Source organism: Dipodomys spectabilis, unplaced genomic scaffold (assembly GCF_019054845.1).
Source record: "Dipodomys spectabilis isolate Male_0828 unplaced genomic scaffold, ASM1905484v1 ptg000265l, whole genome shotgun sequence".
Lineage (NCBI taxonomy): Eukaryota > Metazoa > Chordata > Mammalia > Rodentia > Heteromyidae > Dipodomys > Dipodomys spectabilis.
Window position 1 is genome coordinate 921,483 of NW_024870942.1, and position 19,689 is coordinate 941,171.

At 39.0% G+C, this 19,689-nt stretch overlaps 2 gene segments (V, D, J or C); both read left to right on the forward strand.

Moving 5' to 3' along the window:
• The first annotated feature begins 766 nt into the window (after nucleotides 1-766).
• On the forward strand, nucleotides 767-1,379 carry LOC122125462. The segment is given in 2 exon segments: nucleotides 767-846; nucleotides 994-1,379. Coding segments are annotated over 2 exon segments (432 nt in total).
• Nucleotides 1,380-7,633: 6,254 nt separating this feature from the next.
• LOC122125463 lies at nucleotides 7,634-8,352 on the forward strand. The segment is given in 2 exon segments: nucleotides 7,634-7,685; nucleotides 7,874-8,352. Coding segments are annotated over 2 exon segments (531 nt in total).
• The last annotated feature ends 11,337 nt before the right edge of the window (nucleotides 8,353-19,689 follow it).

A 19,689-nucleotide genomic window follows, 5' to 3' on the forward strand; every position in this document is an offset into this window, starting at 1 on the left:
CCTGCTCATCACCTTTTCAATAAAGATTATTATTTTTTTAAAAAAGGAAGGAAACATTTGCTAACCATTTCCTAGGATTTAGGTGGGAAAATAGTGAAAAAGGGGAAAAAACCTGGAAGACTGTGTAACACAAAGTCTTCTAATAATGATTAAACATGCATTAGCATTCCTATGACTGTATGCCAGAGTAGATTCTTATGACGTTTCCATGGGTCAGAATGGTCAAAATGACTAATCAGGAAAAAGTAAATTAAATGCTTCTTAGACAAGTTATGGCATGGAGTTTCCCAAACGGGCCATATTCACGGAAAAAATAAACACAAGAAAAAGAGCAAGTTTCCTTTAGAATTTCAAAGTACAATCAGTAGGCTGTCAGACATCTTAGTAAAAAGGGAGAAGTGGATGCTCAATTCACTTTTTTTGCTGGCCCTGGAGCCTGAACTCTGGGCCTGGGCACTGTCCCTCAGCATTTCAGTTCAAGGCTAGCACTCTACCACTTGAGCCACAGTGCCACTTCCAGATTTTTCTGTCTATGTGGTGCTGAGGAATCAAATCCAGGCCCTCATGTATGCAAGACAAGTGCTCTACCACTGAGCCACCTTCTGTGCCCCTCAACACAGACTTTTGAGAGAAAACATAACCATCATCTAACTTTATTTCCTGTCCTTGAGGGGGAGGCACATCTTCCTAACACACCCACTTCCTGTTGTCATCTTCATCTCACCTTTATCTTTTCCCTGTGAACTTCACCTTTCCTTACAGTAAGAAGTTAAGATTCACAGACTGCAGAAGCTCTAGAAATGAGCTGTTCTCAAGGAGCAGTGATTGTACTGCTCTTAATGCTTGGTGAGGAAAATTGCATATCAGCTTTGATTCTTCCACCATTAATTTTTGACAAAAATCTTTAACCAGTTTGTTCTAAGAGGCAGACCCCAGATCATACCAAGGAGACCCAGATAACTCACACTGGATTCTCATATTTTTGTGTTTCAGGGGGAAGCCATGGAGACTCGGTGACCCAGACACAAGGCCATGTGACCCTCTCTGAAGGGGCTTCCCTGACTGTGAACTGTTCCTATGAAGCAACATATTACCCAACTCTCTTCTGGTACATCCAGTATCCTGGAGAAGGTCCCCAGGTCCTCTTTAAAGTCGCCAAGGCCAATGACAAGGGAAACCACAAAGGATTTGAAGCCATATATGACAGAGAAAGCACCTCCTTCCACTTGAAGAAAGCTGCAGTCCTAGAGTCAGACTCGGCTGTGTACTACTCTGCTCTGAGAGACACAGTGGCAGAAACCACAGAGGGAGCTGAGCACAAACTGAGGGACAACAGGGGCTTGGCTGCTGAGCTTCTGCTTCTCAGCTGGCTCTCTTGAGGGAAGAACCAGAAAACCCAGCACTTTTGTGGTATAACAACCACCCAAAGTAACGCTAGGAACACAATAGGAAGACTTGAAGTAAATGTACTTCACTCAAGTGCTTTTACAATGGGAGTGTAACAGCATGAGCTCTAGTTCCCCAACACGGCCTAACGTTTGTGACATTAAAAGTACAAAACTTCAAGATTAATGAAGTGGTCCTTATATTCACCTTATCTAGAGTTTGATCCTCTTAACCATGAAACAGTTCATGCAAAGAAATTTGTTTTGAGAGAAGTTGTAACATATTGTGGATGAAATGCTTACTGTACAGTCCCTGATAAGTTGATGATGAAAAATGTCACATATTCCTGCAACAAATTTTATTTTGAAATAGAAAAGAATGCAAAGGTTTACAAACAAGACCACACTAAAGCTACCTGCACAACTATGTTTATTACAGCATTATTTACCATAGCTAAGATATTGAACCAACCCAGATGCCCCTCAGTAGGTGAATGGATTAAGAAAATGTGGTATATATACACAATGAAATTCTATGCCTCCATCAGAAAGAATGACACTGCCCCATTTGTTAGGAAATGGAAAAACTTGGAAAAAATTATATTAAGTGAAGTAAGCCAGGCCCAAAGAAACATAGGTTCCATGGTTTCCCTTATTTCCAATATCTAGTATATGTATGAGTCAAGCAGAAAAGGTCAGATAATGTGATGTTAGGAAAATACATATCTAATATGTATTTTAATGCTTTTTTATTTCATGCATTTGTTTCTAACACATTTATAAGATTATCTCTTTGTTGCTTTGTATGTCCCTCCCCCACAGTATAACCCCTGCTTTCACTATATTTGATGTCAGTATAACTTGTGGAGGAGATGGGGAAAAACAAGTCGTTTAAGGATACAGGTGGACCTGTTGCAACAATGAGAAGTACAAGGTCATGTCCAAAACGAGCTTTACAACGTTGGTGGGGGGGGGAAGGGGGAGGAATGGGTGGTGGGGGCTAGTGGATGTGAAGGGTAAACAAAGGAGGAGGCTGCAATGCTTGATAAGAAATGTACGCATTATCCTGCCCATGTAATTGTAACCCATCTATACAGTATGTTCACAAAAAAAAAATAAAATTAAATTAAAAAAAAAAGAATGACAAATTGACAAACCAATGTACACTTAAACATGGATGAACTCTGAATTAACAGAAATAAGTGAAAGATATACCTAAAAAGTATCGGATGATGCAGGACTTTATATGCACTGGTCAGGTAAGTGACTTACAAAGACACCAGTTTCTGTCTACCTGGATTTCTTTTTTTATTGACACATCAGAAGACTTTCATTACTAAATACATCATGTATCATGTTGTTAGAGGTGTACAAAATGCATGATTGAAGAGCCACTAAAAAAATAGTCCAAGAAATGTGACATTCTTTGTAATAATAAAACATATCCATGAAAAATATAAAATGCTGCATATGTATATATACACAATGTATTTATAATATACATGAAAACAGTAAATAGGAAATTCAAACTCTTTTTTTTTTTTTAATCGGTCGTGGGGCTTGAACTCTGGCCTGGGCGCTGTCCTTCAGCTCTTCAGCTCAAGGCGAGTGCTCTACCACTTGAGCTACAGCACCACTTCCAGTTTTCTGGTGGTTTATTGGAGATAGGAGTATCATGGTCTCTCTTGCCCAGGCTGGCTTTGAATTGAGATCCTCAGATCTCAGCCTCCTGAGTAGCTAGGATTACAGGCTTGAGCCACCAGCACCCGGTGAAATTCAAACTCTTAATCTGATCTTTCACTCATTGTCTGACATTCTACCACCTATGCCATGCTTCCAGACCCTCTAATCTGGATTTTTATTTGCCTAGGTTGGAGGGAAATATTGGTGATTTTTTATGGATACAGAGTTTCTTTCTGTGATGATGAGAATGTTTACATCTTGATTTGGGTGATGGTGTCAGGAATCAGAAATACACATCTACAAAATACACAGTCACAATTTAATAGTAGTCATAAATCTTCCACCAGCAAGACAATCTTTCCAGGAAGAACAATGAAAGAAGGTGATTTCATCTCCTGGAATCAAAGGAAAGAAGTTTTCTAACTTTGCCAATCATTTCACTAGCTGCAGAGGAAGCTGTGAATTTCTCTGATCTCTTCTTTTCAAATTCCTTTCTTTGGGATGTCAATTTCTTAGATTCAGATGTCATGGCACATTTATTTCATCCTCCTTTAGGAACAAAGTCTTCTTGTCCACAGTTACATCTTGTACTTAAAGCACAGAGGCACTACTCTTTTCAGAGTCCCTTCCTCAGCCATGGGAAATACATCCACCATCATCTATCACCACCATGGCTGTACTGGGCCATCCAAACTCAGCCTGAAGCAGCAAATCTGAATCAAGATATTTATGAACTAAGACCAGATATTTGATGTACTTTTCATAAACTGGCTTCTCCCTGAAGTAACATATATTTCAATATATCTCAATATTCACTAGATTTCACCTTGAACTCTAGGACTAAAATACCATCACAGATTTGGGAATAAAGAGTGTTGTGTGAACTTGAGCATACATCCTGTAACCTACACACAGTAAGGGGCAACTACTGGCATGCATAACCTGTGGTTCCTTATCTGGCCTCTGTGGTAGGCAGTGCTGCCTACCACAGAAGACTTGTATCTGTTTAGTTTTTCCTTCATGCAGCTTACAGATAAGAATAAGAGGGGGTAAACAGCCTCCAGGGTGATTGCAGCAGTCCTGCTGAACTTTCTACACACCTCCCTTTTCCAAGTTCTTGCTTTCTATAGCCACTTGCAACATCTCGACGGCTCAGCCATGCTTCTTGTGCTCCTTTCAGCACTAGGGATGCATTTATTCCTGAGTGAGTACTTTTCCTGTTGTATTCCACCCTCAGGGTCTAAGTAGGTATGCTTAAGTTCCATAGTCAAGTTTGTGCTGATTTAAAGACCTGTTTGATTTTCCAGGACATGCTACAGCCCAGTTGGTGACCCAGCCTGATGTCCACATCACTGTCTCAGAAGGAAATTCTCTGGAGCTGAGGTGCAACTATTCCTATGGTGCTTCAGTTTTTCTCTTCTGGTACGTCCAGTATCCCAGCCAGGGCCTCCAGCTTCTTCTCAAGTATAGTTCAGGAGACCCCCTGGTTCAAGGCCTCAAAGGCTTTGAGGCTGAATTTAAGAAGAGTGACTCTTCTTTCCACTTGAGGAAACACTCTGTGCATGTGAGTGACTCGGCTGCATACTTCTGTGCCTTGAGTGTCACAGTGCCTGGGGCTACAGTAGCAGCTGAACAAAAACCAGCCACAGAGAGGACATTCCACAAGCCCAAGGTCTCTCTGTGGTGTTTTGAACACTTGCTTTGTAAAGGGCAATGAGGAAAGGAGGCATGAGCAGAAACCACTCCCTTTTACAGGATTCTGCAATTCTTGCTGCAATATCCCATGTCTGGTGAGCTTCTTAGACAATTTAACTTGCACACATTCCATACACCATAGTCTACGATGAAAAACACTCAATGTAAATTGTGTAGTCATAATGCTCTGCTACACTGATTCTTGCTGGGTGAAGATACTCCACAACTTATAGGTTATTGTTCTTGCAAGGTTTCAAATTGTTATAAACAATGATTATTAAAATATGAGAAGCCTTGGTAGGCAACACTAAAACATTCACTAATTTGTTATTTAATAACAAATTTGTTATTTAATATCATTATATATCACACAGTCCATATATTTGTAAGTCATTATACATACATCCATATATATGTATATTTCTAGTCATCTGAATGTTGGGAAGATAATTAGACATCACTTTGGTAGAATATCAAAGGTAAGAGAATGCTTTTATTTGGGAAACAGACTAGAACATGAATTTAAAAAGTAAAATGTTAGAAGTTGAAGATTTTTTTCATGTATAGTTATGACTCCAAATTGCTTTTGTGATTGATTTCATATAATGGAATACTAAAAATAGATCTTGTGTTAGTTTTCTAATGGTGCCATAGTAAACTATGACTGGATGACTTAAACTTAGCAGAATTATACTTTCTCATTACTAAGGAGCCTGGAAACCATGGTCAAGGAGTCAACAGGATTCTCCTGAAGCCTCACTTTGGCTTGCAGATGGCTGCATTTTCGATCAGTTCCACTCATTCTTTCTGAGGATATACATGATTATGTCCATATAAGACTAGATGTATTTAGTAAGAGCCCATTAATTGCCTTTTTATGCCCTATATTCAAATACAGTCATATTCTCAGATTCTCAGTGTCAGTGCTACAGCATATAAATTTTGGGTGGGTGTATGCAGTCTCCATCAGCCCTCCAAGTAAATAAATGCTATTTTCATAAAGACCCTGGAAGTCTTCATCAGCCCACATGCTGTAGGTTTCCAGGGTATACAAGGCTCTTTTTTTGTAATTCTAATGATGGATTTTTCACATTTTCCCTCACAAGGCTTTTAAGGGGGATGAGAGCCATGTTATCACAAGTAATTCCTAAATATTCCAAACTGTAGAGCAAAGAATAAAAAAAAATTTTAATTTGTTTTAATACTTGTATTCTTTCTCCTTAGCTATACCAGAGTATGAAATGGTCTCATGTTTAGTTTTATCCTTTTGTAAAGACAAATCTTCATTCATTTTTGACATTTCATCTCTGCACCTTTTTCCTTTCCCAATTTTCTTTTCTATCTGAAGGTTATTTATTTGCCTTGGTACCCCTTCTACTCATCTCTGAGTTCTCCTGTGCATGAGCTAATTCAACTAGCATGCTATTCTCCTTTTGCCTACCTCCTTTCTACACTCCTGGCTCTTACTAAAGCTAGGACTTGTCTTTGAAGGCTGCAATGCGCTTGATGTTGAGGGAGGGGTTGAAGAAGCAGGCTCAGCTTTAAATATATTCGACAAACTTCTTGACTGTAGTGTAGTATATGCAGAGAAAGATTCAAACTGTGACCAACATACACTTTGACAAAAATGAATAATAAGAGGCTGGAAAATAGGATATGTAAGATGAGGGAAGATGACTGAAGAAGGTAAGCAAATGCACTCATAATATTCAGTGTATATCTGTGAAGAGGAAACTAAGAGTGACTTTTTGAGGATCCAAGAGGATTCAATAGTTGAGAGGTGAGACAATATGGTGAAGCTCACACACACACACACACACACATACACATGTGTAAATCAGTAATTTTCATGTTAGTTCATCCGTTCTGTCATTCATTATGAAACCTCAGAATGTTGTTGAATCTCTATTCACTGGACCCCATAAGTTTTAAATGAATTCCAAAAATGATTCTGAATGGAAATAATGAAAGTGGGATTGTGCTGGGATTGTAAGCAGGGAAGTTCAAAAGAACGTGTCTTAATTACATTTTTTTAATTTTTTATGTTCTAGAACTATATTATGCAAAGTTCACTGACCTGGATATTCTCCAATAGCATCAGTACCCAAGCTTACACATATCTTCTCTAAGACTGGAAGGAACAAAATAAATAAAAGAAGAAAATGAGGTATAAAAATAGAAAAGTAACACGTAGAGGGCTGTACTGAACATGTACAGCAATGTGAGGCCTGGGCAGAGTGACTGTGTGGCCTGCAGACAGTAGGAGAAAAGGCTGGACAGAAAAGAGGAGAGGAAAGAAGGAAATCAGAACAGCTTATGTCTGTCCTATTTTCTCTTAATCAACCAAACAATTTATGTGCAGTCAGTGTCCTGGTAATTTTACACAACTGTGTTTATATTAAGGCACATTGCATGTTATCAAAACTGTCCTTTTTCAGGATTTTCATGCGAATTATTTCTCAACTTCTCTGGCTAGCTTGTATTAAAGAAATGGGATTGCTATTTCTGTAACTCCTCAAGGCCCTACTCAACACAGTTTTCCAGAGGTCCTTCTCTGAGGCATCAACCTCCAGCACAGAGCCTTCCCCACAAGCTTCTCTCTAGGTGGACTCTTTCAAGATAAAACCAATCCTTTCCTCCTCACACTTTGGAAGCTCTGACTGGGACCCTTACACTGCCCTCACAGCAGGGGCTGCTGTGCATCTTCAGGCAATGAGGCTGGTTTCCTGTTAGATGAAGGGCAGAGCTCAGAGTTGACTGGCTCTGGTGAGTCAGGTGGGACCGGTTGCCTGTGGGAAGAGTATGTGTGGGCTGACGACTTGGCTGCCTCCAAAGCTGTGGAAATCACCCCAGCAAACATTCCAGGAGCCATGGGGAGGAGGCTGGGGGCTGCTCTGGGACTTCTGTGGGTGCAGATTTGCTGTGAGTTGGGGCCATCACAAGCAGGGTCAGGGAGCTCCAGAGCTGACAGGGAGGAATGGGGTACAGCTGCCACAAAGCTCCTGTGCGTCCTCCTCATCCTGGGTATTTCCTGGGGTGTTCTCAAACGGGGAAGCGGCCTCGGTGATTTCCCTGTGACACATCTGTTCCTGCTGTTCTCTTTCCACCAGGGTTGAGAGGGCTGCAGGTGGAACAGAGCCCTTCAGTCCAGAGGCTCCAGGATGGAGCCAGCTCGACCCTGAGGTGCAATTTCTCTACCACGGTGTACAGTGTGCAGTGGTTCCGACAGAATCCTGGCAGCGGCCTCCTCAGGCTGTTCTTCATGACTCCAGGGACAAAGCAGAAGGGAAGGCTGCAGTCAACACTGGATTCCAAGGAACTCTACAGCAGCCTGCACATCTCTGCCTCCCAGCTGGAAGACTCGGGCACCTACCTGTGTGCAGCAGAGGCACAGTGCTCCCAGACACCCTGCAGCCTGGCCCCAAAGTGCAGCTGGGCTGCAGCCCCAGTCTCTGCCTCAGGGAGGGTGCACAGCAACATTCCCCAGCTGTGGGTTCCTGATTCACCTCGAGTCGCTGTCAGCTCTTCTGATCTCAGGACTGTCATTCGTTTGATTTGTTCCATTTACCATCCGGGAAATATTTTATAAGAAAAATCCCTCGTGGAACCAGTGACTGAAAGTAATGGGAAAACAGGTCTCCTGACAGACTTCATCAATTACACAGGAATTACTGTCATGGAACACTTTTTAAAAACAGATGATTATCCAGGACCCAGTGGCACATACCTATAATCTTTCTACTCAAGAGGCTGAAATCTGAGCACCACCAATTTAGCCTGCGGAGATTAGAAAGTTCATGAGACTCGTCTCCAACTAACCACCAAAGAGCCAGAAATGAAGCTCTAGTTCAAGTGTTAGAGGGCTAACCTTAATTAAAAAAAAAAAACTCAAGGGACTGCATGAAGGCCCTGACTTCAAGCCCTAGTACCAGCACTGAATATGAGGGTGGGGGAGAAGGGTTCTTTTAGCCAGTCATGTGACTTGAACTTGGAGCCTGGGTGTTGTCTCTCAGCTTTTCCACTCTAGGGTAGCACTCTACCACTTTGAGCCACAGCACCACTTCCAGTTTTCTAGTGATTATTTGGAGATAATTATCTCATAGATTCCCCTTCCCCAGCCTGGCTTTGAATCACTATCCTCAGATCTCAGTCTCCTGAGTAGCTAGGATTATAGGTATGAGCTACTGCATCCATCAATATATATGTAATATACAATACATATACATCACATATAGTATCTTTGATCTAGTATTTCAGCTCATTATCGGTATATTTTTAATATTACCCAGAAATGAAAACATTATACCACATCATCCACACTTTTTATTCAGATTTTTTCAGACATTGACCCATAACAGATGTATTGATATATACAATGTATATACACTGATACACACACTTGTGTGTTTATATACATATATATATATATATATATATATACATACATACAGATATGCTATCATTAAGTATTAAGACTTCAGGTGATTACATACATGACTTATGCACTGACAATATTTCACCACTTTGCACAAGAAGATACTGAGGAAGGCAAAGTGAAAATATCTTCCCTAAGAAGTTATTGTTCTATCTAGGAGGGCTGGATTTGTGAAACCAGAGCTGAACACTGAGTCAGGCTTGTAGAACATGCCAGAATATAAATGATACTTTTTGGTAACTTTCTATAATGTGATTATATATATATATATATATTTATATATATGCACACACACATATATAATATCCATTTTGTCCTTTTGTTTTTTTCAAGCACCATCAACACCCTATTATGATTTTTTCAGATTTTTTATTGTTATTATAAATGTGATATATAGAGGGATTACAGTTATGTAAGTCAGTTAATGAGTACATTTCTTTTGAGACAATGTCACTCTGTCCCTCATTGTTTCCCAGTTTTTCCTTCCCATCCCTACCCATAAGTTATATAGTTCATTTTCCACATAGTATCTAGTGAGTACCACTGCTGCATTTGTTCACTCTTTGTCCCTCCACTTCTTTGCTCTTACTTATCCTCCCAAAACAGATAAACGAACAAACAAGACAAACAGAAAATAAAACAAAAAATAGTAATAACCGGAAAAAACCTCATTTCTATGTCCTGGAGTTAATTTCTATAAATATTTGATGTACATAAGCATTGCATCTTTGTGATCCCCAACTGAGTACCCTTCTTTTCTCCCACTGTGTGTGAATGTCTACAGTTTTGTATAATTCATCATTCCCAGCATATAATAGTTCTAGCTTCCACATATGAGAGAAAGCATGCAATCTTTCTGTCTCTGAGGTGGGCTTACCATATTTAACATGATTTATTGTAGGTCTATCCATTTCCCTGAAAATGACATAACATTATTCTTTCTAATTGCTGTGTAAAATTCAATTGTGTACAGATACCACACTTTTTTTTTAATTTAATTTTATTTTATTTGAGAACATACTGTACAGAGGGGTTACAATTACATGGGCAGGATAATGCATACATTTCTTACCAAGCATTGCAGCCTCCTCCTTTGTTTAACCTTCACCTCCCTTCCCAGCCTCCCGCCTCCCCCCACCCAATCATACCCCCCCTCACCCCCCCACACCGACATTGTAAAGCTGGTTTTGACATGACAACTTGTACTTCTCATTGTTGCAACAGGTCCACCTGAATCCTTAAACGACTTGTTTGTCCCCGTCTCCTCCACATGTTATACTGACATCAAATATAGTGAAAGCGGGGGTTACACTGTGGGGGAGGGACATACAAAGCAACAAAGAAATAATCTTATAAATGCGATAGAAACACATGCATGAAAGAAACAAAAACTTTAAAATACATATTTGAGGGTTCGTTTGCCTAACATCACATTATCTGACTTTTTCCGCTTGACTCATACCTATACTAGATATTGCAAATAAGGGAAACCATGAGACCTATGTTTCTTTGGGCCTGGCTTACTTCACTTAATATAATTTTTTCCAAGCCTTTCCATTTCCTAACAAATGGGGAAATGTCATTCTTTCTGATGGAGGCATAGAATTCCATTGTGTATATATACCACATTTTCTTGATCCATTCATCTACTGAGGGGCATCTGGGTTGGTTCCATATCTTAGCTATGGTAAATAATGCTGCAATAAACATAGTTGTGCTGGTAGCTTTAGTGTGGTCTTGTTTGTAAACATTAGGGTAAATGCCCAAAAGTGGGATTGCTGGGTCATAGGGGAGTTCTATGTGAAGTGTTTTGAGGAACCTCCATACTGCTTTCCAAAGTGGTTGAACAAGTTTACATTCCCACCAACAATGAAGTAAGGTTCCTTTCTGTCCACATCCCCTCCAGCATCTGTTGTTGTTAGAGTTCTTGATTTTTGCTGTTCTAACTGGAGTGAGGTGATATCTCAATATTGTTTTGATTTGCATTTCTTTTATGGCTAGGGATGTTGAACATTTCTTCATGTGTCTATTGGCCATCCTTCTTTCTTCTTCTTATTGGGCAGTTGTTTCTTTGAGGATTTGTTGTTGGGGGGTTTAATTTTTTGAGTTCCAAGTATATTTTAGATATGAGACCCTTGTCCGTTGTATGGCTAGTAAAGATCTCCCAATCCGTGGGCTTTCTATTGATCTTGCTAGCTATGTCATTTGCCCTGCAGAAGCTCTGCAACCTTATGCAATCCCATTTGTCCAACCATTCTTTGATTTGTTGTGTTTCCGGGTCTCTATTCAGAAAATTTCGGCCTGAGCCAAGGAGACCCAGGGTTTCTCCTATTCCATCCTGTAATGTTTTCAGAGTGTCTGCTTTGAGTTCAAGGTCTTTGATCCATTTGGAGTTGATACTGGTGCAGGGTGATATACAAGGATATAGCTTTAGTTTTCTACATGTAGTTAACCAGTTTTACTAGCACCATTTACTGAAGAGGCTGTCTTCCATTCTATTGTTTTAGCTCCCTTATCGAAGATTAGATGGCTATAGGTCTGTAGGTTCATTTCTGGGTTTTCAATTCTATTCCATTGGTCCTGAGGTCTGTTCTTATGCCAAGACCAAGCTGTTTTGATTACTATGGCTTTATAGTAGAGTTTGAAATTTGGTATTGATATTCCTCCAGCAGTGTTCTTTCCGTTGAAGAGCGTTTTTGCTATTCGGGGTCTTTTATTGTTCCATATGAATTTTTGGATTGCCTCTTCTATTTCCTTGAAGAATGAGGGTGGAATTTTGATAGGTATTGCGTTGAATTTGTAGATAGCCTTGGGAAGTATTGCCATTTTCACGATGTTAATCTTTCCAATCCAGGAGCATGGGAGGTTTTGCCATTTTTTAAGTTCTGTGTTGATTTCCTTTTTCAAGATTTTAAAGTTTTCATCATAGAGGTCCTTCACTTCTTTAGTTAAGTTAATTCCTAGGTATTTTATTTTTTGTGGGGCTATTACAAATGGAGTTGCTTTCCTAATTTCAGCCACACTTTTCTCATTGTTGGCACACAGAAAAGCCATTGATTTTGTGGGGTTAATTTTATAACCTGCTACTTTGCCAAAGTTTTGAATCAGCTTGAGTAATTTGGGAGTGGAGTCTATGGGATTCTTTAAATACAAGATCATGTCATCTGCAAAGAGGGAGAGTTTTATTTGTTCTTTCCCTATTTGGATCCCCTTTATGTCTGCATCTTGTCTTATTGCTGTAGCTAGGCATTCTAATACTAGATTGAAGAGAAGTGGAGAGAGTGGGCATCCTTGTCTTGTTCCTGAGTTAAGAGGAAATGGCTTTAGTTTTTCACCATTGAGTATAATGCTGGCTCTAGGTTTGTCATATACAGCCTTTATTGTATTGAGGAATGTTCCATGGATTCCTAATTTTTCCAAAACCTTCATCATAAAGGGGTGTTGGATCATGTCGAATGCTTTTTCTGCGTCTATTGAGATGACCATGTGGTTCTTATTCTTGCTGCTGTTGATGTGATGAATAATATTATTTGATTTGCGTATATTGAACCAGCTTTGCATCCCTGAAATGAATCCTGTTTGATCGTGGTGCATGATTTTTTGGATGAATTGTTGAAGTCGGTTGGCCAAAATTTTGTTGAGAAGTTTTGCATCAATGTTCTTCAAAGAAATGGGTCTATAGTTCTCTTTCTTGGATGAGTCCCTGCCTGGTTTTGGGATGAGGGTTATGATGGCTTCATAGAATGTGTTCGGTAGTGAGCTTTCTCTTTCAATTTCATTGAAGAGTTGGAGGAGAATTGGTGTGAGCTCTGCTTTGAAGGCCTTGTAAAATTCCACTGTAAAACCATCTGGTCCTGGACTTTTCTTAGCTGGGAGGTCTCTTATTGCTGTTTCTATTTCAATGCTTGATATGGGTCTGTTAAGCTGGTTTAACTCATCTTGGTTTAGTTTTGGCATGTCAATATTTGCTAGGAAAAGGTCCATTTCTGTCAAGTTCTCAAACTTATTAGCATAAAGTTTTGAGAAGTATTCCCTTATAATGTTCTGAATCTTGGTTGTTTCCATGGTGATGTTTCCTTTCTCATCTCTGAGTTTATTAATTTGCGTGTGTTCTCTTCTTTTTCTGATAAGATTTGCTAAGGGTCTGTCAATTTTGTTAAGTTTTTCGAAGAACCAACTCTTTGTTTTGTTGATTCTTTCTATAGTTTTTTTGGATTCTAATTCATTTAATTCTGATTTAATTTTGATTATTTCTTTCCGTCTACTGGATTGGGGTTTATCTTGCTGCTCTTTTTCAAGGAGGTTTAGATATGTCATTAAATTGTTAGTTTCAGATCTCTCCAATTTGTTGATGTAGGAGCTCAGAGCTATAAACTTGCCTCTGAGTACTGCCTTTGCTGTGTCCAAGAGGAGCTGGTATTTTGTGTGTTCATTTTTGTTGAATAGTATGAACATTTGAATTTCCTTTCTAATCTCTTCCATGACCCACTCATGATTCCACAGTGTGTTGTTCAGCCTCTATGTGATACCGGACTTTCTTTGGTGGCTTTTGTTGTTGAGTTCTAATTTTATTCCCTTGTGGTCAGAGAGAATGCAAGGTATAACTTCAATGTTTCTGAATTTAGACAAGTTTGCTTTGTGGACTAAAATGTGGTCTATTTTAGAAAACGTTCCATGTGCTGCTGAGAAAAACATGTATTCTGATGCTGCTGGGTGAAATGTTCAGTAGATGTCCGTTAAATCTAGTTGATCTATGCAGCTGTTTAGATCTGCAGTTTCTCTGTTGAGTTTTTGCCGAGTTGATCTATCTAGTGGGGAGAGTGGTGTGTTAAAATCCCCAACAATTAATGTCTTTGGATCTATATGGGATTTGAGGGAAAGTAGTGTTTCTTTGATAAATTTGGGTACTCCATTGTTTGGCGAATAGATATTTAGAATTGTAATATCCTCCTGAAGGAGAGATCCTTTAATTAGTATGTAGCGACCTTCTTTATCTCTTCTCACGAATTTTAATTTGAAGTCTATTTTATCTGATATTAGGATTGCAACTCCCACCTGTTTATGGGGTCCGTTTGCTTAGGTACCACACTTTTTATCCATTTGTCTATTTGAGGCACGTGAACAGTTTCCATTACATGGCAATTGTGAATAATGTTGCAATGAACATGAGTGTACAAGTGTCTTTACAATATCCTGCTTTGTGATGTTCTGGGTAGATGCCCAGGAGTGGTATGGTGGATGGTAGGGAAGATCTAAGTTTAGTTTTTTGAGGAACCTCCAGACTGCTGTGCAGAGTGGTTGTAGTAGATTTCATTCCCACCATCAGTGCAATAGGGTTCCTTTTTCCCCCACATTTCACCAACATTTTTTATTGTTCCAATTCAGTGTTGGAAGATGGAACAAGCAAATGAGCAGAGAAGATTCACAGACTTGAAGACAGGAACAAGGAAGGGCAAGCTCAGGTTCAAGAGCACGAGGTGAACTCAATGAATTGAGCAGTTGTATGGACCAGTCCAAGTGCATAGGAGGAGGGACATAAAACACATATGTGGACATTACACTAAATAATTTGGAATAATTAATAGAATCCATAGAAGAAAATCTTCAAGTTTTAATCCTGAAAATAGATATGATATAGCACAGCAGAGTGCCTAGTAGCAGGCATAAATTAGTAATTGATAATAAAAATAGCAATTTGATAGGAAAGACCACTATTTTTTGGAGGGGGTTCTGGTTGTGGGGCCTGAACTCTGGGCCTGGGCGCTGTCCCTCAGCTCTTCAGCTCAAGGCTAGCGCTCTACCACTTGAGCCACAACACCAGTTCCAGCTTTTTTCATTTTCCTTATGTGGTGTTGAGGAATCAAACCCAGGGCCTTCAGCATGCAAGGCAAGTGCTCTACCACTGAACCACCTTCTCAGCCCAAGACCACTATTTTTATATGAAGTTTAAATGAACAAATTATTAACACAGAGGAGAATTTAATTTTAATTTTCCTTGCAACTGAAGGCATAGTGAGAAGATACTTGCATTAGAATTCTGAATTATATGCAAATGATGTCACCATTGTCAGTTGATCAAATCTTGAGAAGTAAATGAAAATGTTATAGGAATTAAAATAATGCTGTAAACTACTTTTATTTTTTAATTAATTATTTTTCTTGTTTATTTATATATTTATTTGCTTGACTGTTATCCCTTAAAAATGTTTTTGCTCTAGGTTGATGCCATACCATTTGAACAGCTCCACCTCTGGCTTTTAAAAATTATTATTGTAGAGTTAATATACAGAACAGTTACAGTTACATGAATCAGACAATGAGTATGAGTACAATTATTTTCTTTTTTTTGTTTGCTTTTTTTTTTTTTTTTGGTCTGGTTGTGGGGCCTGAACTCTGGGCCTGGGCACTCTCCCTCAGCTCTTCAGCTCAAGGCGAGTGCTCTACCACTTGAGCCACAGGGCCACTTCCGGCCTTTTTTTTCTGCTTATGTGGTGCTGAGGAATTGAACCCAGGGCTTCATGCATGCAAGGCAAGCACTCTACCACTGAGCCATCTTCCCAGCTCTGAGTACAATTATTTTCTAACCCTTTCTCTCCTTCCATTTCTCTCTCCCAGTCTTTCCCTCCCATCTCCACCGACAAGATATCCAGTTCATTTTCCACATAGTGTCTAGTGAGTATCAATGTTGTTCCACTTTTTTTTTAATTTATTTTATTTTATTTTATTTGTGAACATACTGTACAGAGGGGTTACAATTACATGGGCAGGATAATGCGTACATTTCTTACCAAGCATTGCAGCCTCCTCCTTTGGTTTACCCTTCACATCCCTTCCCAGCCTCCCCCCTCCCCCCCAATCCCAATCCTTCTCCTTTCCCCCCCTTCCACCCCCCCCCCCCCGCACCGACGTTGTAAAGCTCGTTTTGGACATGACAACTTGTACTTCTCATTGTTGCAACAGGTCCACCTGTATCCTTAAACAACTGGATTTTCCCCATCTCCTCCACAAGTTATACTGACATCAAATATAATGAAAGCAGGGGTTATACTGTGGGGGAGGGACATACAAAGCAACAAAGAGATAATCTTACAAATGCCTTAGAAACACATGCATGAAAGAAAAAAACATTAAAATACATATCTAAGGGTTCATTTTCCTGACATCACATTATCTGACCTTTTCCGCTTGACTCATACCTATACTAGATATTGCAAATAAGGGAAACCATGCGACCTACGTTTCTTTGGGCCTGGCTTACTTCACGTAATATAATTTTTTCCAAGTTTTTCCATTTCCTAACAAATGGGGCAATGTCATTCTTTCTGATAGAGGCATAGAATTCCATTGTGTATATATACCACATTTTCTTGATCCATTCATCTACTGAGGGGCATCTGGGTTGGTTCCATATCTTAGCTATGGTAAATAATGCTGCAATAAACATAGTTGTGCTGGTAGCTTTAGTGTGGTCTTGTTTGTAAACATTAGGGTAAATGCCCAAAAGTGGGATTGCTGGGTCATAGGGGAGTTCTATGTGAAGTGTTTTGAGGAACCTCCATACTGCTTTCCAAAGTGGTTGAACAAGTTTACATTCCCACCAACACTGAAGTAAGGTTCCTTTCTGTCCACATCCCCTCCAGCATCTGTTGTTATTAGAGTTCTTGATTTTTGCTGTTCTAACTGGGGTGAGGTGATATCTCAATGTTGTTTTGATTTGCATTTCTTTTATGGCTAGGGATGTTGAACATTTCTTCATGTGTTTATTGGCCATCCTTCTTTCTTCTTCAGAGAAGTTTCTCTTTAAGTCTTTCGCCCACTTATTTATTGGGCAGTTGATTCTGGTGCAGGGTAATATATAAGGATCTAGCTTTAGTTTTCTACATGTAGTTAACCAATTTTGCCAGCACCATTTACTGAAGAGGCTGTCTTTCTTCCATTCTATTGTTTTAGCTCCCTTATCGAAGATTAGATGGCTATAGGTCTGTAGGTTCATTTCTGGGTTTTCAATTCTATTCCATTGGTCCTGAGATCTGTTCTTATGCCAAGACCAAGCTGTTTTGATTACTATGTCTTTATAGTAGAGTTTGAAATTTGGTATTGATATTCCTCCAGCAGTGTTCTTTCCATTGAGGAGCATTTTTGCTATTCGGGGTCTTTTATTGTTCCATATGAATTTTTGGATTGCCTCTTCTATTTCCTTGAAGAATGAGGTTGGAATTTTGATAGGTATTGCGTTGAATTTGTAGATAGCCTTGGGAAGTATTGCCATTTTCACAATGTTAATCTTTCCAATCCAGGAGCATGGGAGGCTTTGCCATTTTTTTTAGTTCTGTGTTGATTTCCTTTTTCAAGATTTTAAAGTTTTCATCATAGAGGTCCTTCACTTCTTTGGTTGTTAATTCCTAGATATTTTATTTTTTGTGCGGCTATTACAAATGGAGTTGCTTTCCTAATTTCAGCCACATTTTTCTCATTGTTGGCATACAGAAAAGCCATTGATTTTGGGGGGTTAATTTTATAACCTGCTACTTTGCCAAAGTTTTGAATCAGCTTGAGTAATTTTGGAGTGGAGTATATGGGATTCTTTAAATACAAGATCCCGTCGTCTGCAAAGAGGGAGAGTTTTATTTCTTCTTTCCCTATTTGGATCCCCTTTATGTCTGCATCTTGTCTTATTGCTGTAGCTAGGCATTCTAATACTAGATTGAAGAGAAGTGGAGAGAGTGGGCATCCTTGTCTTGTTCCTGAGTTAAGAGGAAATGGCTTTAGTTTTTCACCATTGAGTATAATGCTGGCTGTATGTTGTTCCACTTTTATGTGCCTTCTTTTACCCTCCCAAATACAAACTAACAAGATAAAAGTAAAATAAAGCAAAAACAGCAACAATGGCAATTAAAATGTCTCCTGTTCCCTTTTTATAATTTGATTTCATACAATATTATTTCATCTGATCATCTGTTCCTTGGTACTGAGCCTTTCTCCACCACTCTTATGCATATCCTCCTTTGGCCTTTGCATGTTAATGACTATGGTCCTATACAATTTATCGTGTCACAGAATGTGTGCATATTTATTTATTTACTTATTTATTTATTTTAGTCATTCTGTGTACGTACTTGTAGATTTATAGGCACATTCTAGATGCCACAAATGAGAGCAAACATTCAGCCTACGCTTATTTTGCTATGGCTTTATTTGCTTGGTATGATTTTTTTCCAAGCCTTTCCTTTTCCTTACCAATGGTACAATATAATTTTTTTGATGGATGAATAGAATTCCATTGTGTGTGTGTGTGTGTGTGTGTGTGTGTGTGTCTGTGTGTCTGTGTGTCTGTGTTTGTGTGTGTGTGTATCACATTGTCTTGATCCATTCATCTACTGAGGTAGGTTGATTCCATATTTTGGCTATGGTAAACAATGCTGCAATGAACATGACTGTGATGGTGGCTTTAATTTGGCCTGGTTTGTTGGCCATTGGATAAATGCACAGGAGTTGAGTTGCTGGGTCATAGGAAAGCTCTATGTTTAGTCTTTTAAAGAAATTTCATACTGCTTTCCAGAGTAGTCTAACAAGTTTATATTCCCACCAATAATGTAATAGGGTTCCATTTTGCCTACATCCCTGACATCATTTGTTACTGTTAGTTTTCCTAATAATGGCCATTCTAACTGGAATGAGATGGAATCTCAATATTGTTTTGATTTGCACTTCTTTTATGGCCAGAGATGTTGAACATCTCTACATGTGTTGATTGGCCCTTCTTATTTCTTCTAAGTCTGTACCCATTTAATAACTGATTTTTTTGTTTCTTTGATGATTTGTTTTGGGGAGCTTTAATTTTTTGAGCTCTTTCTTAAGTATATTTTAGATATGAGGCCCTTGGCTAAATTACAGATTCCCCTTCCTGTAATATTTTCACAGTATCTGGCCTGACATTGAGGTCTTCAATCTATTTAGAGTTGATTCTGGTGCAAGGTGATATATGGGTAACTAGCTTCAGTTTTGTATACTTAGACAGACAATTTTTCCAAACCCCTTTATTGAAGAGTCTGTCTTTCTTCCAACCTTTTGTTTTGTTTGTGGGCTCATTTATGGATCTTCTGTTTCATTGGTCCTCAGACCTATTCTTGTGCCAGTATCAAGCTGTCTTTATTATTATGGCTTTGCAATAAAGCTTGAAGTTCAATATCGTTATTCCTACAGTGTTGTTCTTCCTGCTAAGGATTGTTTTTGCTATTCTGGGTCTTTGATTATTCCACATGAATTTTTACATTGATTTCTCTATTTCTTTGAAGAATGTTGTTGGGATTTTTATGGGTATTGCATTGAATTTGTATATTGCTCTGGGCAGCATTACCATTTTAATATGTTAATTCTTCCCAACCAGGAGCATGGAATTTTTTTTTTCCATTTCCTTAAGTCTGCTTCAATTTCTTTTTTCAGAGTTTTAAAGTTTTCACAATAGAGGTCCTTCATATCTTTGATTAAGTT